Raw genomic sequence first — 27,939 nt, forward strand, 5'->3', positions numbered from 1 at the left:
TCTTATTTTATTATAAAAATGTCATATTTCCACTAATGAAACAATCTTCCTGGCCCTTAAGAAGTTCTTAGTTGCAGCTCCTCTTTGGAGGGAAAGTGCTACAGTAAGCCCCCCGCATTTGCATTCTCACGATTTGTGGACTCGCTGATTCGTGGATTTCTCTGTAGAGCATGCATACACATTATTCACAGAAAATTTGCCTATTCATATAATTTTTATTACTAAATGCACTTTTTGTTATAAAGCTATTAAAATACTCAGGTATAAGCATTTTTAGAGGCGTTTTAAGTATTCGCGGAGTTTAGCTATTTGCGGGGGTGTGGGGTATGCATCCCCTGCGAATATGCGGATTCTACTGTAGTGGCTCATATCATCGATCCCTGCCCGTTTATAACTGCCAGGAAGGTACTAAACTGGTGTCTGATTTAGGAGAGAAGAAAAGAGATGGCCAAGGAAACATCTGACAAGTCTTAGTGCCCAGTGGTGGCTGGCAAGCGTGTGATAAAATGTCAGATTTTATTGAGTGTCAGAGTATGGGTCAACATGAGTCATATGTAACCTCTACTTGATCCTACGTATGTAATCCTCCCTATAATATCAGAGAAGATGCTTTGAGGTGACCACAGTGAAAGGTAGGTCAAAAGCCACAGGAGTTTCTTTAGCTGACCTGTTAGTAGCATACTTTCATGGGTTTGAGCAGTTTAAAAAGGTTGCAAATCCAGTCTAGCATCTTGGTAATATTACATGTGCCCTGGTTGGTCATATCTAGAAATCCTCAAAATACTTGGATTTAGTTTAGTGGCTTTAACTATCTGGTATAGTAAGGACCTATTTGATCTCCGGCATTGGATATTTACTCCTCATAGATGGTTCAGGCACAGAAAGCACGTTCAAGGAATTTGGGTATAGAAAAGAAAATCCATTGCCTGTGTCATCCTTTGAGTCATTCTTATCTGGAAAAGGTGGCCAGCTAGCACAATTTTCTGGGCTTTGAAAGTCTGATGACTGGAAGTTTTCTCTCAAGCACACAAACATTGAATAAGATAGGTAGTCAGCTGGTACCTATCCGATCCATTATGCATGTCTACTACCCACTTATCGATCACTGTCCCTCTTATTTTCTTCCTTAGGAGAAGGCTTGCCTAGGAAACATGTCATGGATGAATGAAATGGCACTTTACGATATAGTTTTTCGTTATTATTTTACAGAATTTTTGGAATAGAATAAGCAACATTTTATATGACATATGATTCAGTTCCTTGAGGATGAGCATTAAAATATATAATTAGTCGGTTAAATCCTAAGTCAGTTTGAAATAAATTCACACTTACAAAAATAATAGTCTTCAATAAATACAGTACAATAAGTCAGTGGTATGAAGCCTTTACTAACCACTAACTCTAAAGTGTAAATGTTTTTAAGGCTTTAACCACTAACTCTAAAGTGTAAATGTTTTTAAGGCTGTCAGGAAAATGTAACTAAAAATGAGGCATAAAAATGACAGAACACAGATAATATAAAGATTTCCATTTTATATAACAAAATATAGTGAAGAAGATAAATACTGATAAACATTTGACATCTTATTCAAACACCTTGAAAGTTTGTAAGCACTTTTTGCAGAGCGCTCACTCTCATTTCACAGACAGCTACATTTCTAGCTAGTTACCCTGAATCACAGCTCTTTGATATTAGCATTCTTCCCACCAAGTAAATTAATGCCTTGTGCTTACATATGAATATGATGGCCATTGTCTTTTAACAAAGTGAAACCATTCAAGGGTAACACCTTGGGCCTTTAGGGACTCCGTAAAATGTTACAACACTGAATTGTCAAAAAGCATGAATTAAAACCTGCAGTAAATCCCTTCTTCCAATACTGTACATTCATTAACAATAAATTCTATATTTATTAAGAAGAGGAGTTTGAAGTAAAGTTTTTCTTTGTTAATTTTACCAAATTTATCCTGAAAGAATTACCTTATCAGGCATAAACCCAAGAATGCAAAGAGTGTGGTTTACATACAAGAACAGTGTACATTATAACTTAAAAGTCAGGTTTCTTGAATAAGAAATTTTATGTAAGGTTATTCAGCTTCAGAGGCACTAAAGAAACTGCCTGACACACAACAGGCTTTTTACTTCTCTTGCTTGTTTATTTACTTATGGTAAATAAAGAGTAACTTATAGTCATTCAAATGTAATTTATCAAGTAAAAAAATAAGAAATAAATATTTATTATTTGTACTTGACACCATAAATCAAACTCTTTATGATACAAATAACTAAATATTGCTCTTTCAGCAAACTTTCTTGCTTCAGTAAAAAATGCAGTACGTATTTTTCCTAATGGTAACAGCTAACAGCTTTCTTTTACATAGATTTTTTCCCTTCCAGTCTTTAAGCAGATTAGTTTCTATTACAGATTCTGTCCCTTCCAGTCTTTAAGCAGATTGGTATCTAGTACATGATGTCAGATCAGTAGTTAGTACAGATTCTGTCCCTTCCAGTCTTGAAGCAGATCAGTATCTAGTACATTGTATCCGGTATAAACTTCCTAATTTTCAATATGGTCATATCAGTAGACCTACAGTAAATATTTACCTTATCATCTGATAGAAAGGGTGCAGTGACTTTTTTTTATACTGAAGTAGGCATATATTATTTACTACAGAGCAAATAGACAAAAGACATCCAATTCTTAAACTTGACTATGAGAAAGCTTAGTGGAATTAAATTTGGAAAATTTATTGGGCTCTTTCTGCATCAAATGCAGACCTAAAAGTTTTGGCATTACTGCTGTAAAATTTATTATAATCTATCCTCATGACGAGCTGTGAAGTGTACTGGGAACGCTGGTGTACAGAAAGCTCAGACAGCAAAAAGAAGAGATTGTAACAATCTCTTTGGAAAACACTGCTAAGCATCTTGATTTCTTCTTGCCAATCATCATCCTGTTTTTGTTGAACAAAATTCAACCTTTGCTGCACATCAGTATTGTACTGTTCTTCCAAAATAGTGCAAAACTTATTCACTAGGTTTAGAAGGATGAGGAGTCTATTCCAAATCAACCCATTACTCATAAAACACTGAGCAGCTACAGACTCAAGAAAGTTATGATGTAAAGTTGCTAAATGCTGATAATCACTAGTTTTGTCTATTTCTCCAATAAGCTGCCAATGGTGTGACTCCAAAACATCCACCTGAAAAGAAAAAGTTGTGTGTGAAATCGAAATGTTAAACATTTAGGATTATATACTTGTAAGTTTTTGAGTCAGAACACCAATTGAAATATTAACTTTAATCACATTAAATTAAAACTTATAATAAATTTTTTCATAGAATCCTCTTCTTAACAATTATCCCATTTCCAGAGGCTTCAGCTGACCTAAAAACAAAGAAAACAGTAGTCGGTGGTACTACATAAATGTGGACAAGTCCTAAAGTTTTAGGCAGCCAGAAGTGTCATTATTTGTCTGTCTGACCCTTGAGCTGAGAGGTGAGAAGCTGCTTCATAAGTAACAGGTTTGTATGAAAACACCAGTGTTTTTGAAAATTATGTACTTGTTTTAAAACAAACCACTGTTTATGAAGTTAGCCAAAATTTAAAATTAGACAGGAATGATTAAGCTGCTACGACCTCCAGACTGACTGATTAAAATCTGTATGATCTGCCTGAGAGTTCCTTGTGACTTGTCTGAAGCATCAAAGCCCTTGATTAATGTTTTCTTGTCTGTAAACTAAAAATTTTTTAATAAACTGAAGGAAGTAATAATTAAATAACTTTAAACATTTTTTAATGAATTTTTTCATACAAACCCCTGTCTAATAATTAAACCATTTCCAGAAGCTTCACTCAATCTTTAAACAAGAAGAAAGTAGTCATTAGGTACTACTGCATATGAATGGGCAGATCCTCAAGTTTTAGGCAGCTAGAAGTTACATTTGTACTGTCTGATTCATGAGCTGTGAGATGGCTGGGAGATAAGATGTCACACCATAAGTAACAGGTTTGTATGAAAATGCCAGTTTCTAAAATTTATACTTGCTGCAAAGCAACACTGCATATAAAATTAGCCAAGATTTAAATTTGTGGATAAGATCAAGCTGCTACAACTTGCAAATGGATAGAGATTACTTTGTCCAGGCATGAGATAGCCAGACTCAGTTTCCATCCTTCAGTTGCAGTCTGAGCAAACTGTAACAGGCCCATGATTCATTCCAATTGTTGTCTTGAAAAACAACTGTGTAGGGAACTCCCTCAGGTCCTTCCTTATACTGGTTTGAATCTTACTGGGAAGAGACAGCTGTCGACAAAGAGTATCCCAACAGAGTCCCAACCATAAGAAAAGGTATATTGGGTGTATGCAACTTACCAGGAAACCTTTTGACTGGATTCTGTCAGCTACCACTCTCGGGTTTTGTAAGCACACTTCTTTGCTGGCTCCCCCAGTTAGCCAACTGTCTAGATAGTCTAGTTGAATTCCTTCTTTTCTGATTTCCCAGACAATTATTGGGGTAGTGTTTAAGCCAAAGGGCATGACCTTGAACCTGTACATGCTTTCCCCTAAGCGAAACCCAAGGAAGGGTCAGAAGGGAATGGAGATGGAGGCATACTATTACGTATCTTTCAGACTGATAGAAGTGGTCCAAGCCCAACACAGATTGAGAGAACATACTTGCGCAACAGTGGTCATCCAGAATTCACGACTGGACAGGACAACTGCACCAGTGGGCGGCCTCTCATTCAGTTGATCTCTCAGCAAGAAGCATCCCAGGCAAGAGGAACGTGCTGGCAGACAAGCTGTCGTCGGGGGCAGGTTTTGAGAACAGAGTGGTCACTGCATAAGGATGTGGCAGAAAGGCTTTTTTCATCTATGGGGAAGGCCATCAGTAGACCTCTTTGTGACCAGACACAGCAAAAAAACTAAAGGTATTTTGTTCAGTCATTCCAGATCCCTGGCTGTGGCAGAAGATGCCTTTCAACATTCTGGGCCAATCTGACCTTTAACTCTCTCCTGCTACACACACACACACACACACACACACACACACACACACACACACACACACACACACACACACACACACACACACACACACACACACACACACACACACACACACACACACACACACACACACACACACACACACACACACACACACACACACACACACACACACAGCGTCAGAAATGTCTCGTTATCTCCGAAGGCCCTCAACAGCCATGTACCAGGGAAAGTGGGTCATCTACTGTGATGGGTGTCATCAACGGGATTTCTCTCCAGTCGGAACTATTATTCAGCAAGTAGTAGGGCTGCTCTAGGGTTAGTTCTACGTTTGAAGGACGTAAACCTATCATCTTCGTGGGAAATCTCTATGCTTATCAGGAGTTTTGAGCAGTCCTGTTCCCTGCGAGAACTTAGACCTCTAACTGGGACCTAAGTTTAGCCTCTTCAGAGAGAGTTAGTGAACTTCACAGACTTTCTTTTGACAATAAACACATGAGGGCTTGGGGGTCTGTTGCCTTCGAATTTGTCCTGGAGCTTGCAGCTAACTCGAAATCCCTCGGTTCACAATGACAGATTCAAATCTTTTTCTATCTCTTCCCGTGGAGATTTTGATTTTGATGGTAATGACCCTGAAGAATGCTTCTAAGTCCTGTCAGAGCACTGCGCAACCATCTCAGACCAGGTTATTGAAGACTTTTTGATAGTACAGGCCAGAATAAGAAGTATCAAAGAATACTATCTCCTTTTGGCTGCGTGAAGCAATGAAACAAGCCTACAGTTCTTCTTCACATTCAGATGCCAATATAGTGCATGCAAGAGCACATGATGTTAGGAGTCTAGGCCCTTCCATCAGCCCCTCTCAATGTAGTCAAGCTGTCTTAACCTATAGATGGCTCAGGCAAAGAAGTGGTACTTGTCAGAAATTCACCTTGGATCCCTGTTTAATAGCAGACCCTGTCAAGGTATACAGCAGCCTTGACTGAGTGGATGTTAGACACATCCTCTTTTCATATGATTGCCAACGTGCTTCCACATCCAGAAGTGGACCTATTTGCCGCATGTGAAAACCATCCGCCTCCACTGCCTATGTCCCTGAACCTGGACAGTCAGGCAATAGCTAGAGATGCATTTCTATCAAGATGACAATTAAGACGAACTATCTCTTCCCTCCATGGTCCTGGATTCTAAAGGTTTTGATGGAAACTGCTAATTTTCAATAGGATACTTACCTAGTGGCCATGGAGTCACTGGTTCCTTGTGATTCAACGAGGGGTGAAAAAACTAATTCAAGTACCATCTGCTGTTCTATCCCAGACAGTAGGAGGGAAAGCTGTCTAATCTGAGCAGTGACCTTCAAGTAAGTATTTTAAGTGTGGTCTACCATGAAGATTATTCACCTACATTGCTAGGTACCTGGGGCAAAAACTACAAATTTTGTCTGACAATGCCAGTCCATATTGAAAGTATGGTTTGTTACCTCCACACTGACAGCCCAGTTGAAATTTCTGTCAAAATATTTTTACTTTTTCTGATAAACCTGTTTGAAGATAAGTGCCTTGCTATTGCAACAATTTCAGTTACAAGGCTGTCTTGTTTTGGATTGCAAAGACTGGATTCTACAAGGCTTCCCATTACCAGGTCCCTGAATAAGGTTCAACTCCTACTATTCTCTCAACTCAGAGGTCCAAGTGCAACTAATATGCTCCAAATAGCAATCTTCTTGACTGCCTTGCTATCAGGAGCTCAAACTAGCAAACTGGGCTCTCTTAGACAGGGGCAACATTTCATCACCAATACACCTAGCTATCACTTGCTGTTGTCTCCTAGCCCATCATTCCAGCTAAAAATGAGAACCCTTTGAAGAGGAAATCCCTTATTCTGGTAAGGGAACTCAGTATTACAGATAAAACATTATGCCTGCTTGTACTCCAGGTTTATCTAGTTTCACAGCAAATGTCCTAGTCAGGCCACTTTTCTACATCCTAGCACAATCAAATCACTCTCTTCACAAGGGCTGAGAATTATTTTAGTTTCCGATTAAAAAGACAGACCCGTACTCTATTCCAAAGTCACATGACATCTGGAAGGGAAGTACATTGCTAGCTTTCTTTGGAAATGTTTCTTTTTAAAGAAGTAGCCAAGTGTACAGGGTGATATTGCTGCTATGCATTCAAAAAAATTCAACTACACTATGTCAGTAGGTGGTATGGCAAGTCCCAGCCCCATAGGCACCTTAATGGAAAGCCAGGGGCCTTCTTGATGTGGTCATGCCAAACTATTGCTGGGGAAAGGGCAGTGACCTGAAGCCCAACCTGACTTTAGTCTTTGTCTAAACACATAATTACAGTACTGTACTGGATATGGTACATGCATACATTCCAACAAACCTCAACTTTTTCTACAAAATTAAATCACATCAAAAAATTAAATCACATCAGAAAAATTAAGAAGTTAATTCTAATAGCTGAAAATGTGTAATTAGACAATACCTGAAGATAGTACTGAATGTTGTCAATCAAAAGACTCATTTGATGGCGTGAAGTCCAGGGCAAACTGTCCAGCTTACTGAAATAGAATGTACATTAATAAGACACCATTTATTACTTTTTCATTTCTAAAATTAAATATTTTTTCATTCAAACCACTGTTTTACAAGAGTATTAGCTGGTGACAGAGGCACTTGCCCTAACTGTAACTGTTACTTAGTATAAATTACCTAATGCTTGTGGTGTTCAAAATTTGCGTACTGTTTGCTCCTCTGCAGTGCAGTGTAAATGTATATTGGTTGAGAAGTACGGGAACAATATAAAATTAAGGTCTGTATGGTATGAAACTATAAGTTTTGAAATAGTTATTAGAGCTACAGTAAGTAGTGTTTTACACAATGATTTTGGACATTTGACCATACAGTGCAGCACTTGTTTTACCTCATACTTCATGTTTTCTTTTTCACAGAATTAGACTGCCTTCATAAAACTTTGTATATCTACAGACATGAAGGTATTAGTGCCATATTCAACAACCCTTTTGTTGTCTTCTTTTCAGCTTAATCCCTAGTTGGGGTTGCTGTTTTTAATGAGCCTTTTCCAGGTGTTTCTAACAATCACTGAATGACTCATTTCATAATTTGTTTTGGCAGATGTTTTACAGATGGATGCCCTTCTTGATTCCAACCCTACATATTTATTTGCGCTTGGGAAAGACCTTTTGTTGTACCATTATTTAAATACTTTTATCCAGACAACATAAGTGTGTTATTTTATACTATATATAACAAGGTGTATATTTATGTAATAATTTTATATTATAGGTACTACAAGCAGATGAGGACAGTGACTTGGTATATACCTTGTGGGTATTAAAAGTTAACACCTTGACAGATGGTACAATAATTGCATAAATATAAATGCACCTCTTGTGTATTTATATTGGCCACCATTGACCTTATTTTTAATTTCATGTTACTTTCATTGTCATATTATGTAAAATGCTTGAAGCTTTATGAGAGTTAAGAAAGGTTTTATAAAAATAAAAAATTCATTTTAAACTGTTACGTGGTCCAAAGCCCAGGTCTACATACATCTGTAGTGGTTTGTTTGTACCTGTTACTTGCATTAAAATTCTAAATATCTAATATATGTAACTGCTTTACCTTTTGCATTTTTCTTTAATCCTAAGTATGTTAGATGTATACATATATACAATGTTAACTACTGATGGACAGCAGTCTCTAGTGATTATTCTTACATGATTAAAATTAACAAAAGATGGAACTCACTTGTCATTTTTTGTTTTCATCTGCACAATCCAGAGTTGTTGCAAGCGGTACTGAGCTCTTCGCATATCAAGTAAGAAGTTGAAAATTGCATTGTATCTGTCTTGAACTCTGCTTGTAAATAACTTATGCAATGGCCATTTTGCATTGTACTCAATTTTCAATGTATTCCAACTTTTACCTGGAAGGGAACATACTTTGTAAAATTAGAAAAATATGCAATACATTTACATATTCAAATTTATTTTCATCCGGTAAACTACTGAAATTAAATTCATGCACCATTTATAGTTAAACTCGTTCATGAGAACAAAACACTGCTTTAATCTAAGTGCCCTAAGGGATAACAGGCTCATTCAGGACTTACTTTTCTACACTTCTCAACCCCAATTAAGAATATAACCATTGATTTTGAGATGGCTGAAAAAGCTGTACAAACAGAAGTTATAGTAACACTCAAAAAAAAAGTGGAGAAAAGATTAAGACTGACGAATGTGAGATATCAATGGTTAAAGAAGTTCATGGATAAATATTTGTAATGACTTTGAAGTTTTCAAAACTGCTGAGCAAAAAGCTGGGGGAGACTCTTGCTGAACTATGTTAAAATCACCACAGATATGTGAATTTTGAGGACAGTTTCTATCTATTAACTGGTTCATGACTCATATCCATAAATGATCGTCTTCTGTCTGCAAGACATACAGTATGTCTGTGGACATTCAAAACTGCAAATGAGGGCTCAATTACGACATGGGTTTGTGATGAAAAAATATTTACTTGGCATGAAAATCACCACATTAAAAAATGCACAACAAATAGTGTACCAAAAATTACCAGTCTATAACAGAACAAGAACACATAATTTAACACTATACAATACCAAAAGGGATAATGTCCAAAAGTTTCAAGAACCAAAGGCAAAAGTTTCACAGCAGCAGTCAAGATGTGTGACATGACAGGAGTCAGGAGTCAAAAGAAAACTAGATACAACCCTTCACTCACTACCACACCTTGAAGATTAGTAGCAAGTACCTAGTTACAAATCTTCAATAAATGAACCAACTTATGGCAAAGATACTTCTATATAGAAGATGATTTGTATTCTCATACGAATAAATGATTTTCCATACACTATAAATATTTGATAATCTTACTACTAAGTTCCGATGATTTGGTGGATGATTTATCTCCTGGCAATGATTTTCGCTTGAGTGTAAACTTGCTTAACATTTCATCTTCTAACAGAACCTGACGGCCAGCCAACTGGAACAGTGCATTAAAATCTGCAAAAAAAAAAAAAAAAAAAAAAAAAAAAAAAAAAAAAAAAGACAAATTTTTAGTGCATCATAAAGGTTCTAATTTGTAAGGGAACTTTTAGTATTTTAAAAGCTAAAATCTAAGCTTAATAATTTTTTTGAAAATAGGACATCTATTAACCCCTGGAGATTCTGATAGACGTCATTTGCCGCTATGTAAATGTCAACTCTAAAGATTCTGATGGCTGCAAATGATATCTGAAACATACTTTTGGCTGAATCTAAACTTGTTACCATAACTTTTTATTTTTGCATTTTTTTTTAACAAACTACAATAAATTACAATTATTCAGTTTAAAATGACAATAACCTGCATTACACCATTAAAAATAAATTTACAAGTGAGAAAAGAAAAAGAATGATAGGCCCCTAAACAGTCAGAATGTGATTTGCCACAAATAATTTCTGTGACCCTCCCAAAAACTCAAACAGTTAAAACTGTAATTTAAAGATTTCTACTGTATATCACTAATGCTGAAATTCTTGACACTTCTAAAGCAACCATCAATGATTGTAAAAGTGCTACATACTAACACATAATTTAGCAGTCTCACTTTCTCATCATTCTCTCTTCCCCAAGTATATTTATCAATATTCTTCTTTGGAAAAATTATTTCCAACAATGTGGAAATGTGCTTGGAATTTCCATAATACATCCCATTCTCATTTTGTTCATTAACTTCATTTCTACTGAAACCATCACTTTCTCAGTAACCTACCTTAGCATTTAAATTACACCTCAAGCACTCCTCTATATCCTAGATCTAAAACTAGTCACATCCAGTTTTTACATACAATTCTCTAACTAATATATTTGTATTCTTTTACCAAATTATTCTCCTTTGTTATATATATATTCTGGTCACAGTCATTACACTCATATGTAAAAAAAAATTTATACATACTACTTACCATTTGTGGAACCAGCTGTCTTCATGAAATGTGTGAGGGAAGGAATAAGGGCTTGGTACAGTTCCCCTCTACCAAGGAAGTAAACAGCCTTAAGGTCATGAAGCACTGTTACTAAATTTGCATCCATTACAAGCTTGCAAACCTCCTGTAAACAAAAACAAAAAATTTTCACATTATTATTCACAGAACTTTCGAAAGCCAAAAACAAAGGCAGTTAAGCTTTCCTTGAAGTTCCAACCCTAAATGATTTTCTAAAAGCATGAAACATGTCACTAATACACATCCCTGATTGCTTAATGCTTGCATTAATAACACAAAGATGGTGAGAACAATCCAGTATCCTGCAAGCCTTAATACTATAATGTTTATATGTGCAAATACAACCATATTGGTTTGCCATATATCAGCTTGAAAACAAAACCTATCAAACTAACACGATTCTTAAAATGGCAGTCTTGTAATTTCAGTTACTAGAAAAGGTCAGAAGAATCTTCTTTTTGTAAAAGTTTGGGATAAACAGGTGAATGTATGGTGTCTGGGGCTAAAGTCCAGGCACCCAGGCTGACAAGACTGTTCGGTGCCAAGTAAATGTCTACAAGTTTTGGAACATAGGACATTGTGTACAGTCCCCACATCCCACGGTACCCCTGTACCTCTCCTAAGGTGTTGGAAGGACTTTGGTAGATAAAGGAAGAGGAAAGCCAACACTTAGACTTAACCACCAGTTAACCGCCTTCTTCCCAAGTGCAACAACCAACTCGAACTGGTGCTAAATGATGGTTTGTATTTACATAGGAACAAGGATGGTGAATATGTAAAACTTTGTTTATAGTACTGAAATAACAACAATTTCAATGGTTTTCAATGCCAATCAGTTACAAACTAAAAAATAATTAATTATCAACATTTGTGATGAAATCACATAATGATAAGGGAAGGTACTAAAAATTACCACTACATTTTTCAACAGTGTACAGTACCAAAAATTACAAATTTCTTTAAAACATACCTGCGAAACACAGTGCCTTATGGTTTCAACAACTTTGCTGAACTCTATGATGGAAAATGGAGCATCAGCCAAACCGTGCAGCAACTGAAGGTATTCTTTTTCTTTATTCTTTAAAACCAAACCAATGCGTGATGGGACAGAAGAAAAATCAATGCCTGCAAAAGGAGACATTATCATGGCATATGCTTTTAAAACTGTCTGAAAATTTATTGATTTATCTATGCAAAAAGAAGTACATAAAAGAGATGAATCTTATGAAAATAATTTACCAAACTATTCAAATCAACTTAACATTAACTCCAGCACTGTATACACACTCACACAAACCCAAAGACCCCAAATTTACAAAATACTTCATAAAATCCATGAAATCATAAGCTACAATAAACAAGTGGTAGAGATTAATAAACAAAGCAAAAAAAATCCATTCACTATTTAAATTTGATGAAGAATGGCTTCTTTGACAATCTTATAGTACCAGTGGAATTACATGAATGCCCATTCCAACAGCCTCAAAATCTTTAACTAGCTACAATTTTCATCCAGGTACTAAGAAAAGAAATGTTACTGTATATGGGTTACCAGTCCTGATGATTGGTGAAATTAAGAAGCAAGGTCTACAACTTTATAATGATAAAACACACATTACAAAATAGCTCATGCTAGCCTTCCACCACTTCTTGACTGATAAAGCATAGTTCCATTTTTCTAAGCAGACTACATATTAAAGGCCTGATTTGACAAAGTATGCATATAGAAAGTTGATGTTCACAATTACATACAGATCAACCCAAGTTAAGGAATTTTCTATATTATCAACATCCTCCACAGTTTTATATCAATATTCTCTTAAACAGATTTTATATGCTAAACTGGATAAACAGTGTTAAATCGACATTCTACTGTATTACCAAAACTATTCAATAAGAGCCCCTAACTATTCCTTGTCCTTCTTTTAGTGCAAAAGATATTAACTCTGGAAGCAAAAGAATAAGTTTTGTTGTGCTGTTTACAGGATCATCTGACTGGCTAAATGACCCACTCACCATAAATCTCAATAATATTTTTCTAAGAAAACAAGAGTGAAAGAATCCTGTCACGACATTTTAAGTAACATCACAGGGTGACAATGTTCTTATAGATTACTGTCATAATTTATAAAGCTGTCAAACTGAAATAATAGAAAATATTGTTGCAAAAAGATATAAGCCTCTGCTACCTGTTGATCTGTAATCAGGCAATCAAATTGTTTTATGGTACATTTAAACTGATTCTTAACATCTGAAAAAGTGGATCATTTAATCAGTTTAACTACTCACCAGTGTCCTTCTTTCCCTCTCTTTCAAACACAAGGATGGCTTCTCCAATGAACAGAATTTTCCCTGCTATATGAAGAGGAATATGACTTGGCAGCATATCAATTTCTAGGTTGTAGTTATTATATATTTTTGGAGCTTCAAATTCTGCCAGATTCTGTTTTCATAAAATAAAAATTGTATGAATGTTAAATATATAAAAGATATAAACATGAAGTTCAACAATCTTCACAGTTTGTCTGAAATGTCAAAGCATTGTAGCTTTGCCATTTCAAACAGACAAAAATCTGAATTTTAAGATACTAATGGATACATACCATCATTCTATAAATACATTTTTCTGACCTCAGCAAGTAAGATCAAATTTCTAAGTGTAATTAGTGAGTCCTACTGAGGTTCACCTAATTCTTGTACCATCAGCTTTCTCACTCTCTTGTGCCCCTTACTCTGCCTGTACTTACAGAGCTAGGTGAGTTTTCAGTCAACCGGAAGGACTAGTAAGCGAAAGGTGTAGCTCTCATCATTAAGACATTACAATAGCTAATCACAGTTCTTAATGATTCTACAACTAATTAAAAGACCTTGAATATGTTACCAACAACTGAGCTAGCTTCTCTCATAGACAAGCAGCTGACTTTTCCTTCACATGAATGACATCATAAACATAACACTATTATTATGGAGGGCATTTGTTATTATGGAGGGCATTTGTATATCATTTAATTACCTCTTTAGTCTAGCTTGGTTATGATAAATATTGGATATCCTGTTATGGCAATTAGCTTTCATTTTGAATATACAAAAGAAAAAACATAAATGTTATAAATACTTCGTATTAAAACTTGTTTCATCTCTTGTCTGATCCTTTTTGATCATTGGTGATTGTTTCAAAATGTAATGAATCAAATATTGAGTGACATATAATATTCAAATTGGGAAACTAATTTTCTATCTCTAACTGGGAAACTAAAGTTCATAAAGATAGATAACGACTCTAAAACTTACAATGGCATCACTTTGTGAAGGATCCTGGTTACTTGAGGAGTTATCAATGCAAGTGGAGACAGTTCGTATAAAAAGTTCATTGTGGGGATCTATCAAAATCCCATACAGCATCCAGTGAGTCAGCTGATCATAAAGTACTGAGTGAACAGTCTGCTCAATCCTGAGAGAAAAAACATCACAAAATTTTACTAATAGGTCAGTCAGCCTATGAGAAGAAAGCAAATCATAATCAGAAGCAGACAGTATTTGGTTACTTAGCCAGCAGATAATACCAGACATACAAATGAATGAATGTATGAAAAAATTACCAAGAACTCATGCAGATCAATCAAGTAATAACTTTCTGTTTCACTGCACTGGCCTAAAGGACTGTTCTCTATCACACATTAATATTAAAAAGATAAATATAAATATAGTATGCATGAGTCACCCAACTGGACAAATATACAGTGCATGCATACTTCAGTCACAGAAATTTGTTAAAATACAGCACTGCTGATGTTAAAAGCATGGCCAAGTTTGTAATTTACAGCAAAAATAACATACCTTACAAAGGTATCTCTGATATAAGAGACTGACAGAGCACTGTGTTTATGAAGAACTTCCAGAATCTTGCATCCATGGGGTTTTTTCTCCTCAATCTAAAGAAGAAAGAATGCATGTTAAACTTTAAAAGCTTTAAATTCCACACTTATTTTACTAAACATCTACTGTACTGTCCTTCACCAAAAATCAATTTCTATATCCTGGACCAAAAACATAAAAAAATTATTTTATAAAAATTCCATCGTCTTTGAAGAACCATGGACTCCAAACAATATATGTCTAAAATGAACTGTCTAATGGCTACTGCTTTTCTTGTTTGTTCAACATTTTCTGTGATTCCAAGAAATTGGGTTATGAAAAAAATTTAACAAATAAAGATCTATATTTTGTAGCTGTTATTAGTGTAGTTTACAATTAACTATTCTTAACAACATACTACCAGTCAAAACCCACTTATTGTTAATTTTTGTAATACTGTATACATACAGCATTCATTTCCAACTCATCATTCCTCTAATATATAAACATTCTATTCTGCAAAATCTTGCTCAATAAGTTTATGGGCTCCAGGTAAAACACATAAAATTCAAGTACTCTATTAATACTACTGTAATATTAATTACAACTGTAAAATTACCATATTATACTACTTAGATATACTGTAGCTACAGAGAAAAATTAGAAGGGAGAAGCAAAGTTGGAATTTTGCTAAACTCTAAAATCAAATTTGTTAAACACAATGTTTATGAAGCCTACAGACAAGCTGACAACTTGTATAAAAGGAGAAACTGAAGTACACAGATTTTATGATTTAAAATACAGCCAGCATCAAAGAATACAAATATGAAAAAGGTAGTTAAGAATAAAAATACGAAAAAATCAAGTCTATTAAATAAAAACAGCACACTGAAATTAAAAAGTTCAAAGAATAGTGTCAACAAAAATAGTCAGCAAATAGTGATCCATGGGAACAAAAAGGCACATGAAAGGCAGAAGAAATATATGGTGGTTCAGACTGGGAAAGGGTTTTACAAGAGAATATGATGATGGAATCATAATGTACTAAAGGAAACTGAAGAGAAGAGCCTTCATGCTCTGCAAAGGGCAAGCAGGAAAGATGAAGTGAAGTATATAGGGAAAAGATGAGGGAGGCTAATAGGCAGGTGGCCAGAACAATGTGAAGTTGGGAGGAATGGTATCAGAATTTCAACATAGCAGAGGGAAAAGATACATATTCAAGCTAGCAAAGTGACTGAGGAAAAGGAAAAGATGTGAATGGGGCAAAGTATATAAAAGGTGAAAACATAAAGTTGAAAATAAAAAGATATGTACTTGAAGGATGGAGGCATTTTTAAAAAATATTTTGAAGAAAAGGAACATGAACTGGCAGATGTTAGCAAAAGAAGAGGGATAAATACAAAAAGCACCTGAAGAAGTTAAAAGGGCCCTATGGAAGACGAAAACCAAAAAAACCTCCAGAACTGTTCACAATAACAAATGCTTTAATAAATCAGTCACCCATGAGCTTACCAGAATATATATAAAACCTGACAAATGGGTATACAGGATCAGAAAATGAGAAAAGCCTTACAGTAATAGTATGAAGAAGTGCTGAAAAAAATTGTTAAAATCAATTGGTCAGTTTGGACACATGCCAGTGGGATCAACAACAGAAATAATCTTTAAAATGGGGCAACTACTGGTAAAGTACCACATTAAGAAAGATTATATCACATATTTGTGGATCCTGAAAAGATATTTTAAATGACAGATTTAAACTGACAAATAATTAAATGTTGGTCTCCATCAAGATTCAGTAGTGAGCCATTTGCTGTTCATCACATTAATGGAAGCCACAAAATGCGCAAAACAGAGGGGGGGGGGAGAGGGGGGCTTGGGAGCTGCTACATGTATATGACCTAGCGTTAACAGTAGAACTTGAGGAAGTGGTGGTGGAAATGTTTAAAATATGGAAAAGCTGGATGGGGAAGAAAGGATCGAAAACTAATGAAGGCTAAACAAATTCTTACTGTGAATGGAAGAAAAAATAAAAAAAAAGGAAAAGTACAACCTGGAGAGTGGCCTTGTGGTTATTTTAGGAAAGGAGTGTATTAAATGAAACAGATGGTGTCACAAAAGAGGTACTCAGGATCAAAAAATATACATGGAATAAGATATTTTTTATGCTCAAAATGTAGAGGGAGGCTGAGATCCCTGCTTGATAAATGTGCATGTCCTTGAAGATGCAGAGCATTTCTATTACCTTGGGACACACTGGACAGTGAAACGGAATACAGTACTGACAGTGCAGTAATAAAACGAGTGTCAGTAACACAGCTATTCTACTTGTCAATAAAAAAATGTTCCATTAGTAACAAGAGCAGACTTATGATTTTAGTACTTAGGCCTGTACTTACTATTCTATGTAGCATAACCATGAGCAATGACAAGGAATATGGTGGAAATTTTGTAAAGGAGTTGCTATACACGGTTAAAAGTCATGACTGGATTAGTGGAAAGACCATACTACAAATGACCAATTGGTGGAAACATGTGGTTCCACAGTCTGGAAAATAGACTGAAGGTTTGGACACATGATGAGAGGAATGAGAAACAGTTGGTCAGAAAAATTGTAGACATGGAAGTAGAAGATGGAGAACTGTAGGAAGGGCAAAGAAATTCAAGACAAAGGGGGAAAAACGAAGACCTACACCTTATAGAGTTTACACAGGATACACAAGTGCATATGCAACTCACTGCATGTCTATTCCTATAAAGGGGAAAACTAATAAAAATAGGATTAAATGACATAATGTCTTAGCTTATGAAGTTAACATATTAATGAGGCAAAATCAATCACAGAGTTACACGGGGAAAATATGACATTTTTATAATAAAATAAGATTTTATATCATACTTACCTGTTGTTTACATATAGCTGTAATTCTCGATCTCGACAGAAAATTCAAAACTGGCGGTCCCGCTAATATATGGTCAGGTGATACGCCTACCCCGCCCTCTACCGTACCTGGATCCATTTCCATCAACAACTAATCATATTTCTATGTCCCCTTGTCCCTTGCGGGAGGCTGGTGGGAATGTTTTTATATGTAAACAACAGGTAAGTATGATATAAAATCTTATTTTATTATAAAAATGTCATTTTTATACATGAACTTACCTGTTGTTTACATATAGCTGATTGCCACATTGAGGCGGTGGGCATGGACAGCTGTAAGTGTTAAATGGAAAAAACCTGAGATCATCAGGCTAAGAAAACGTCTTAACTTTGGATCCTTACCTGCTAAGGAAGCTGTTTTCTCGGTTACTGCCTCTGTAACCTGCTATCCTTAGTGAAACCTTGGGGCCTAGTAGCTCAATGCAGGTTGCCTATATGGAGAAAGGTCTGTTGGCCCAGCCGTCTTCTTGACACAATCAACCAAAGCATATAATGCCCCTGCTCAGCGCAGTACTCAAAGCATCCACCATCATATCACCCAACCATAAAAAAAACTCACACCAACCTATTAAAATTAGACCTACTAGGCCATCTAACCTCTTAGGCTCTAGTAGTCGACCAAAAAGAAAAACTTCTGCACCCAAGGAAACTAAGGAGAGGATCTAGAGCCCTGGTTTCCTTTGCCCATCACCGTGTCAGACGCAATAAAGGGGCCCAACGTACTGCAGTCTTCATATGTGGTTTGGATCTGTCTCAGATAATGCGAGGCAAAAACAGACTAACATCTCCAATAAGTTGAACTTAGAATGTCCTTTTAAAGCCATGTTCTTCTTGAAGGCTAAAGAAGTTGTAATAGCCCTAATTTCATGAGGCCTCACTTTAACTAAGGGAAATCCCATCCCTTAATTCCTTGTGTGCCTCCTGAATCAGTTCTTTCAAAAGGAAAGCAATCCCATTTTTAGATAGAGGGTTCTTGGGGTTCTTAGTTGAGCACCATAAAAATCATGAGTTCCTCTTACACTTCTGGTCCTGTCCAGATAGAATTTCAATGCTCTGACCGGACAGAGAAGTCTCTCCGTTTCTCTTCCACCCAAGGAGGATAAGCTAGCAATGGAAATTCCTTGGCCATGGATTACTAGGGTTTTCGTTCTTAGCTAGGAAACCCAAGGTGAAGGAAACTACAGCCTTATCCGCACAAAAACCAACTCTTTTGTCCAGAGCATGAATCTCACTTACTCTCTTTGCCGAGGCCAGTGCCAAGAGAAAGAGAGTTTTCTTAGTTAGATTCCTAACGGAGCAGGAACTCAAAGGCTCAAAAAAGATTTGGAGGTAAAGCCACTTTAGCACCACATCCAAATTCCAATGCGGTACACAAGAGATTTGGCTTTTAGTGGTAGCAAAGGATTTAAGGAGTTCTGCAATATCTTTGTCCGAGGAAAGGTCTATACCTCTATTCCTGAAAACTGCCGCCAGCATACCCTATACCCCCTTAATCGTGCTGACAGCCAATTTCTTCTCCTTGTGCAGAAACAAAAGAAAATCCGCCACCTGGCTTAGAGTCGAGAAGTGGAAGACACTCCAGACTCGGAGCACCACTCCCTGAAGCGCTTCCACTTCGCTTGATAGACCTTTGTAGATCGAGGGCCTGGTTGATCTAGCCATTGCCGGCGCCACTCTTCTAGAGAAGCTCTCCTCCTGTAGAGTCGCCGAGAGTCTCGAACCCTGTCAGATTTAGATCTGACGGGTTCCTGTGGAACTTCTGCTGTGCAACTGGCACAGAAGGTCTGGTCTGAATGGCAACCTCCTTGGCCAATCCACTACTTTCTCCAGTAGCTCTGGAAACCATGATCCTCCTGGCCACCATGGAGCTATAAGGATCATTGACACACCTTTGTGTGCTGAAACTTTTTCAGGACTTCTCCCAGCATCCTGAAGGGAGGGAATGCATAAAGGAAGAGACCCGACCAGTCCAGGAGCATGGCATCCACCGCTAATGCTTCTGGGTCTGGAACAGGAGAGCAAAAGAGAGGTAGTCTGCGGTTTTCCCTCGTTGCGAACAGGTCTAGCATGGGAGTTCCCCAAACCTTCCACAGGCCTTGGCAGACTTTCTGGTGGAGGGTCCATTCCGGCGGAATGACCTGGAGTGACCTGCTGAGGATATCCGCTCCACGTTGAGAGCTCCCGGGATGAAGCGAGTTACTAGCTCTATGTTCTTGGTTGCCGCCCACAAAAGCAGGTCTTTGCGATCTCGAACAGAGAGAAGGAGTGAGTGCCTCCTTGTTTCTTCACGCACGCCAGAGCTGTGGAGTTGTCCGAGTGCACTACTATCTTTTTTGTTTTCCACCAGAAGCACGAAATGTTCCAAGGCCAGATGTATTGCCTTCAACTTTCTTTCGCATTTATGTGCCAGTCCCGTTGGGATGAAGACCAATTGCCTGACACTTGAAGATCCCCAATGTTGCTCCCCAACCCTCGTCTGAAGCGCCGGAGAACAACATCAGGTCTGGGTTCCTCTGTCTCAGTGACAAACCTTTGATCTAGTTTGCTCCTGTCGTTTCCACCATGACAGGTCTTGCTTTACTTGGAGTGGATAGAGGAAAACAAACGAATCCGTGTCTTTCTTCCTGTTCCAGATCTCTGCTGTAGGAAGAACTGAAGAGGTCTCATGTAGCCCCCAGACTGACGAACATCTCTAGCGATGAGAGGGTGCCTAAAGGCTCATCCATTCCTTGGCAGAACAAGTCTTGGCTGCCATCAGGTATCTCACTTTCAGCAGGCATTTCTCGATCCTTTGAGACGCCGGAAAAACCTGAAAAAGAACTGAGTTCATCCGAACTCCCAAATAAGTCAAGTCTTGAGATGGAGAGTTGTGACTTTGAAGATTTACTATGAGACCCAATTGTCGGTACGAAAGGGTCCTTTGTAGGTCCTTCATGCATTGGCCTTTTGACGGAGACCGGATCAGCCAGTCGTCGAGGTAAAGGGAAATGTGAATTCTAAGTGAAGCCATTTCGCAAAGCCATCGTCCTTGTGAAAACTTGTGGGGCTGTTGATAGGCCGAAGCAAAGAGCCCTGAATTGAAAAGCCCTGCCTCTGAACACAAACCGTAGGAATTTCCTTGATCTCGGATGGATAGGTACATGAAAGTATCGTCCTGAGATCGAGGGACACCATCCAGTCTCCTTCCTTCAGGGAATTGATAACCGACTGTGTGGTTTCCATCTTGAATGGTGTCTGAAGCACAAATTTGTTCAGGGCACTTACGTCGAGGACTGGTCTCCATCCTCCTGACGATTTTGGAACCAGAAACAGACGGTTGTAGAACCCCGGAGATGAAGGTTCGAGGACTGCTTCTATGGCTCTTTTGAAGGAGGGAAGTAACTTCCTCCTCCAACACCACAAGTTTCTCTGAGTCCCTGGATGATACGTTGAAGTCTACTGGCGAAGACTTTAAAGGAGGACTCTCTGAGAAAGGAATGGTGTAGCCTTCTCTCAGAACGTTGATCACCCAGGGTTCTGCTCCCTTGGCCTCCCAAACTTGCCAGAACGACTTTAGTCTGGCTCCGACCGTCGCATGAAGGACCTTGAACTCATCGGTTGGTACCCCTAGCTTTCTGGGGATGAGAAGAGAATTTTCCTCTTCCCTAGCACTTGGAAAAGGGCCGAGAAGGAGTACCCCGAGAAGGCCTAGAGGATACAGGGAAAGAAGGCTTGGGTACTACTGGAGAAGTCGAAAACCTGGGTCTTTCAAGAATGAGCCAGTAGGTCTTGAGTAGACTCGTGAGAGAGCCTCCAAATTTCCCTAACTAACGGGCGGGAAAAAGGATTCCTTAAGCAAAGGAGCAAAAAGAAGAGCAGATTTCTGGTTCCTGGAGACTCTCTCGCGACAAAACTAAATCCAATGTGCTCTCTTCTTCAAAATGCCGGTAGCAGTCACTGAGGCAATTTCTGACGTTCCGTCCGTGATGGCCTTGTCCAGGCAGGCCAAAATAGCATCAAGATCTGTAGCAGTCTTGGGGGGAAGATCACAGACTTTCACTATCCTGCTCAAGGCTCCTATAGACCAGTCAATAAAAGAAAATATCTCCAAGATCCTATAGGAACTCTTCACCAGATGGTCAATTTCCAGAGACGAGAAGCCGACTTTGGACGAAGAAAAAGCTGAGCGACGGGCAGAATCCACAAGGCTGGAGAAACCCCTGAGAGGAGGCAGAGTCTCCCAAGGAAAAGACTTCCCAGTCTCATACCACGAACGAGACTTAAAAGACAGTTGAGAGGGGGGAAAACAGAAAGATGTTTTACCCTGAGATCTTTTCTTGCTCAACCATCCTTCTTGCCTTGGAGAGCTCTTTTTCGATTGAAACAGACAGGACCAGCTTCAGAAATCTAGAGGAAGGAGGTTTAAAATCCTTGGCAAACTGGGCGAGTTGGAGACGAAAGGGGAAGCTGGAGCAAAAGTCTTCTTGAAAATGTTCTTCAAAAAGTTGTAAGAGATGCTTAAAAGTTGGACGAGGAGCAGACGGAACATCATCTACTTCAAACATCGGAAACTGGGGAGAGAATCTCTGAAGCAGTTGGAGCACCGCGGATAGAAACGCTCCGGGAGCCAAACTTGCGTTATCCTCTTGAGTATCGCTGAACGTCACCGAGGCGCCAAGAGCTCCACGCCGCGTTTATCCGAAACATGAGCTTGAGAGGAGTCAGGAGCCTTAGAAGATCCGAGAGCCAAAGAGGCGCTAAAACCTAATGTAGCGCTAGAAGCGCAAACATTGTGCACCTTGGAAACGTGTTGTGAGAGGCGCCAAGCGCCAAAGTAGCGTGTGAGGCGGTCGGTGCGGCGGAAATGGCGCCAGGAGCGATCGAGCGGAGCCAGGCGCGCGAGCGGAAGCGCGCCAGGTGCGTGAGCGGGAGCAGAGACCGAGCCCTCAGTTGCAGAAGGAACCTGAAGTGCTGGAGCTTTAAAACCTTTGAAAAGTCTTTCAAAATCTTGTCCAATTTATCCTCTTGCGAAAGGGGGCAGGAACTGGAGGCATAAAAGCCGACTGGATCCAACGGGAAGGAAGCGCTACTTGCATGCTAACAGGAGGATCCGCGCCGCTACGATCCGTAGAACGCATATCCGACTGCCTGAAGAAGAAGAGATCTCTGGGCTATCCCAAAAGCTACAAGACGGAAGAGGAGAACGTGCCGGAAAGTTTCTTGATAGGAACTTGACTTGGAGAGGAAGCTCTGCGTCTCTTCAGCGCCTACTAGACTCTGACTGCTTCCAACTCCTCCTCACCTAAAACAGAAGCACAAGAAGACACTTCCACATCGCTTTACTATAGCGAGCTGCAACAGCCTGGGGACGCAACAGGACTGTTAGAGGAGCAACTGCTCGCGGAGCAGACCCCACTCGCCTCCCTTCTCGGCTTTCGGCATGTCTTCTCCCTGAGCCCTGGGAGCCGGACAGAGGCCTCGACCTAGGAGAGCGAGGGGGACGAACAGTCACCTCCTCCACAACACTATCACAAGAACACTTGATGTCTAGACATCGCACTCACATCCTGGCCAATCTTCTCTATCGCAGAGAAAAGAGCCGAAATCTTACCATCAAATTCTGCCCGAAGGTCTGACACGGTAGTGGGTTGGAAACAACAGGTTCGGGGCAGGAATAGGAACAGGAGGGGTAACAGGAACAGAACAAGAGGCAATACTACTCCTACTCTGGGAGGAACTTGGCCAAGCCTTACGTGCCCTATCTTTACTTAATTTTGCCTGATATTTAGCCAACTTTTGCCAATCAAGCACAGACAAAGACTTAACATTCATCACATCTATCCAGATTCGCACAATTTCCCTCTACAGTTAGAGCAAGAAGAGTGAGGGTCTATGTTAGACTGAGACATTCGAGTTTTACAACCCCACAATATCTAATTTGAGATCCTGAATCAGACATAACTAGAAAAATCTCAACCAAAGCCAAAAACAAGCCAGAACCGTCAACAAAGTGGGTACTTCACCAAAGAAAAAAAAAAAGCACCGATGAATTTCCTGAAGAGGAGAGACGACTAGTCGCCGGCCCCGACAGAGAAAATATGATTAGTTGTTGATGGAAATGGATCCAGGTACCCCAGTAGAGCGGGGTAGATATATCACCTGACCATATATTAGCGTGGACCGCCAGTTTTGAATTTTCTGTCGAGATCGAGAATTACAGCTATATGTAAACAACAGGTAAGTTCATGTATAAAATTCAAAATTTCAAATATGGATAGGGAATCAGACAACATGGACCAGAATGTTATACAGTACTACTTTCAGTGGGTGAATTTCTGTGTAACCTTGAATTAAGTTTAATCAATAAAGAATGTTAAATACAACTTATATACTTTCTCAACTTATATGGAAGACTACTTGTGTTGGTACTTACTTCTGCAACAAGGGAAGCCAAAGCTGCTAATAATGGAGCAAGAGGCTGGAGAACATTCAAAAGATGACTCAGTGGAAGCTCTGGGTCATCTATGATCTGTTGCTCAACCTGAACCACACTAGTGTCATATACTTTCACAGAACTTTTAAGAGCACCGGCAAGTGATGACAGGTATAGGCCTCCTCTGTAATTTGGATCTGTTTGAGATAAAACATCATAAAGCAATACCAGCTTAACAACAATCATACTGCTGCTGATTTATTGGCACTATTGCTAAAAGTAATACAGTAGTTATAACAACAATGCTACTATAAAAGCATACATAACTCCAAAACAAAATCATATCACATACCTTTGCTGATCTGAACTGTGTCATACTCCGTATAAAAGTTTTTTATCCTCTTGTAGCATGATGAAATATTCAATAATTCCTCCACAATGGATACCTCACATGGGTGGAAAAATCCCAAATCATCCACAACCTATGGAAGTAACAAAATTTACAATGTGGCTGGAAAATTACAATCTAAAAACCAAGAGAATATAAAATGTTGGAGTTGTTTATATAAACTTTGAATGTACTGTACAATTTTTTAAACAAAACTTATTTCTCTTGTACAAACATTTTTCTACAGTAACCTAATCTGCAGTCAGTAGCTCTTCAGACACAGCCCATAGTTCTGAGCAAATTACTTCACCCTGGTCAGGTAAGACATCTTGGCCCCAAATTTCCTTCCTCATAGACAACAGACACTCCCTGTGTTGTACGACATTCCCATACAAGTCAAAGGGATGGGAGGAGGGCCAATTATGTAAAATAAAGGTAAAATAAAGGTTTTATATTTTGATACATAAATACATCACTTACAGTAGACTGAATTGGTATTTAGGTGGGATGGTCTCTTGTTAATCTTTGATTTATATATCATGTCTTGGAGAATTAGAACCCAACTTCTGGAGGAAATGATGAGGAAGCCAATATTTCAGAGCTAACAAGGGTCATGTGGTAGACAGTACCCTTATTAGCATGACTGGACTGTACCATTGTTCCACAATCTACATTCCAAGTCATGTTAAGAAAAGATGTCACAGGGCTAATCATCCCCAAAGATCATTCTAGATTTTCCTCACTTTATTTACCTATGAATGCCATCAGCTAGTGCTAGCCAACTTTGCACCAGCTATGCAAGTCAAAAAGGCTTACAGTCGTTTAAATACAACACCCACAGAGTCGATTCATTACACACAAAGTCAATTTGATACTTCTCAAGTTGCTATTACATTAGTTAACTCTCAACGTATACACCTGGAGCTAAGGTTTAATTCTATCTAATTAAAACCAAGGAAATGTTACAATTCTGATTTGCAGCCAATGACCATGTAACAGTAGTTTTTTCTCTTTCAAAACAAAGTAAATCATTATAACAAAGCATTAAGATAAACTGAACTACAAAGTAGCACCATTATCTATTGGGTCCTCATTTTTACATCTGAACTGCTTCAAGGCAACAAACAGTAAACTGATATTTCACTGTTCTAGCCTTCCCCTTCTCTTATCCTGCCACATAGTGACATTCAACTCCACAGACCATGGCTTCAGCAATAGTTTTTTGTAACTGCTCAGCTAGTCATCAGCTACTTTGTGCAAACAACAACAATTTCAGAAGGTCTAATTACACTGAAATGTATCAGAAGCAGATAAAAAAAAAAACAAATAAATATCCACATAAATTTATTTAGTTTCTAGTAAGAATTCTTTGGCATGTTCCTATTTAAATGACCCTGTATTAAAAAATTTTAAGAAGTCATAGCCTAACACCTATGGTAAATGTTTACTTCAATATCATAACCACTCCATGAACATAGGGACAAAAGTACACTAAAAGGTAATAAAATATGAGACAAACCAAGTGTGGTAGGTTCACTGATCTCATAAGGTAACACTTCAAGGTTTAACAGACTTCTAAGTTTCTCTCTCTCTCTTTCAAGTAGAGTTACTCCAAAAACTTTGTTGGCTTGCTCCTGAACATTAACAAAAGACAGTAAATATCTTGATACCAGTAAATCTGCAAAATTTTGCATGATTTTGATATTAAGGAAACTTAAGAGCACAACCTAAAAACTAAGTGTTCAGTATTTCCTTTAAAATTTTTTCCTATAGTATTTTGGTTTTCTTATCAAGAATTTACTACTATTTTTTTCCGATCAACTGTAATTATTGGTTAATTACAGAACTGATTATGTTTTTGTATGCTGGCCATCCTGGAATGCTATCACGCATGCACATTGTTATAAGGGAACTTTTGGTAAAAAGTGGTTTCCTTTACCAGGGGGTCCACAACCCCAGCTAAGTAACAAGACCTACTAGGTTACGTTAGGTTAGGGTATGTTAGGTTGGTATGGCTCCTTTTATAATTGATTTCCTTAGCCAATCCCTTCTTGAACATATGGCTCCCTAATAACTTTCGTATTCGCGGAACCATTCCACACAGTCCGTGCGGAGCTAATACTTAGAAATACCAACTCAAATGCAGTACTGAGTTGTGGTGGCCTACTGAAGTAAAATTTATTTAATTTTAAAAGAGCCTACCCAAGTCACAAAATTACCTGTACCTTAGGCTAATATTCACAAAATCTTATTTTTAGTAAATCAAAATAGCTACATCAGTAAGCTTTAGTATAAGAATTTCAGCATTTCAAAGTGAATTAACTAGTGCCATGATATAGGCCACGTAGACTAAGCTAAGTCAATAATAAAACTGTATAAACTTTGTTCTTAGCGTAGCCTACATAGGCCAAGGATTAAATTATCACAGACATGTATACATTGGGCTAATGCCTAAGCATTATTCATAACAAGCAAAGGCTTACTCAGACTAAGCTGTAGGCTATACCTTAGCTTAGTCTGAAAGGTTAACCTAGGCTATCCTACGCTAGTCTGCGTCTATAAAAGATTAACTTTAAAAATAACTCACCTCATAAGTTCCATCGTCTTTGACAATAAATATATCTCCACTATGTCCTGCAAGAGCCAATATGAGGTCATGTAACATGACAGAAAATTATCTTTCAAATATCAATACACTCAAATTTCAATAACACTTAATTTGGAGAACACCGCGCAGAGTTCAGTACTGTCGAAGTGTTTCCTATGTAACGGCTCACTACTTTTCTTGCTTCCACTTCCTTGTTGATATTTTTTTATAGTCTCATTCGTCGTCATTTTGTGTCGGGTAAAATTAACTTTGTTCGTTTTTTATTATGAATTCATCTGCATCACAGCCATTTTAAATTAGGAATTTGGTTGGTTTACTTAATTCAAGGCCAGGCCAAGATGCGATCTGAGTGGGCGGGGCTAGAAATCTCAGCTTACGGTGTGGATACAGATGGACAAGAGTTTTTTACGATATACATATATGAATAACAACCATGCTTATGTGTAGTAATAATAATAAGTAAACTGTGTTTATGAAATGTAAACGCAAAGAATATTCAGATATGTATAAAAGGGATGCTAGTGGCAGCAGCCACTAATTGAGAAGCTTAAAAGATAAGTATCCTGATTCAACAAGAGGAATGGTTACCAGAGAGCTAAACAACAAAATTCATTTAAAAAGGAAAAGTTGAGGCATCGCAAAAACTAGTAGGATGTGTATCATCCTACACTGTGGTA

At 38.1% G+C, this 27,939-nt stretch overlaps 1 protein-coding gene and 1 long non-coding RNA gene across 3 annotated transcripts in view; one reads left to right on the top strand and one right to left on the bottom strand.

Annotated features, from left to right (window-relative positions):
* Nucleotides 1-8,668, top strand: part of LOC136847839 (uncharacterized) — a 30,283-nt gene extending 21,615 nt beyond the window's left edge. Inside the window, exons 3-5 of the long non-coding RNA XR_010855858.1 lie at nucleotides 3,376-3,526; nucleotides 3,849-4,011; nucleotides 8,327-8,668. This is a non-coding gene — a long non-coding RNA (uncharacterized lncRNA). The remainder of the gene's footprint in view (nucleotides 1-3,375; nucleotides 3,527-3,848; nucleotides 4,012-8,326) is intronic.
* LOC136847833 (gamma-tubulin complex component 4-like) lies at nucleotides 1,177-27,430 on the bottom strand. 2 transcript variants are annotated; one of them, XM_067119780.1, is made up of 12 exons: nucleotides 27,242-27,430; nucleotides 24,619-24,748; nucleotides 24,267-24,463; nucleotides 14,896-14,990; nucleotides 14,350-14,509; nucleotides 13,348-13,501; nucleotides 12,029-12,183; nucleotides 11,020-11,164; nucleotides 9,946-10,074; nucleotides 8,795-8,972; nucleotides 7,506-7,581; nucleotides 1,177-3,204 (listed from the first exon to the last, which is right to left on the bottom strand). In XM_067119780.1, the coding sequence occupies exons 1-12, from the start codon at nucleotides 27,317-27,319 to the stop codon at nucleotides 2,749-2,751; spliced, it is 1,953 nt and encodes a 650-aa protein (XP_066975881.1). In that variant the 5' UTR covers nucleotides 27,320-27,430; the 3' UTR covers nucleotides 1,177-2,748. The 2 variants fall into 2 exon arrangements, with proteins under 2 accessions (XP_066975881.1, XP_066975880.1); XM_067119779.1 differs by having other exon boundaries at nucleotides 8,795-8,987; nucleotides 27,242-27,425.
* Nucleotides 27,431-27,939: the final 509 nt, after the last annotated feature.

The sequence above is a fragment of the Macrobrachium rosenbergii genome, chromosome 17, assembly GCF_040412425.1.
Source record: "Macrobrachium rosenbergii isolate ZJJX-2024 chromosome 17, ASM4041242v1, whole genome shotgun sequence".
In the NCBI taxonomy this organism is placed as follows: domain Eukaryota; kingdom Metazoa; phylum Arthropoda; class Malacostraca; order Decapoda; family Palaemonidae; genus Macrobrachium; species Macrobrachium rosenbergii.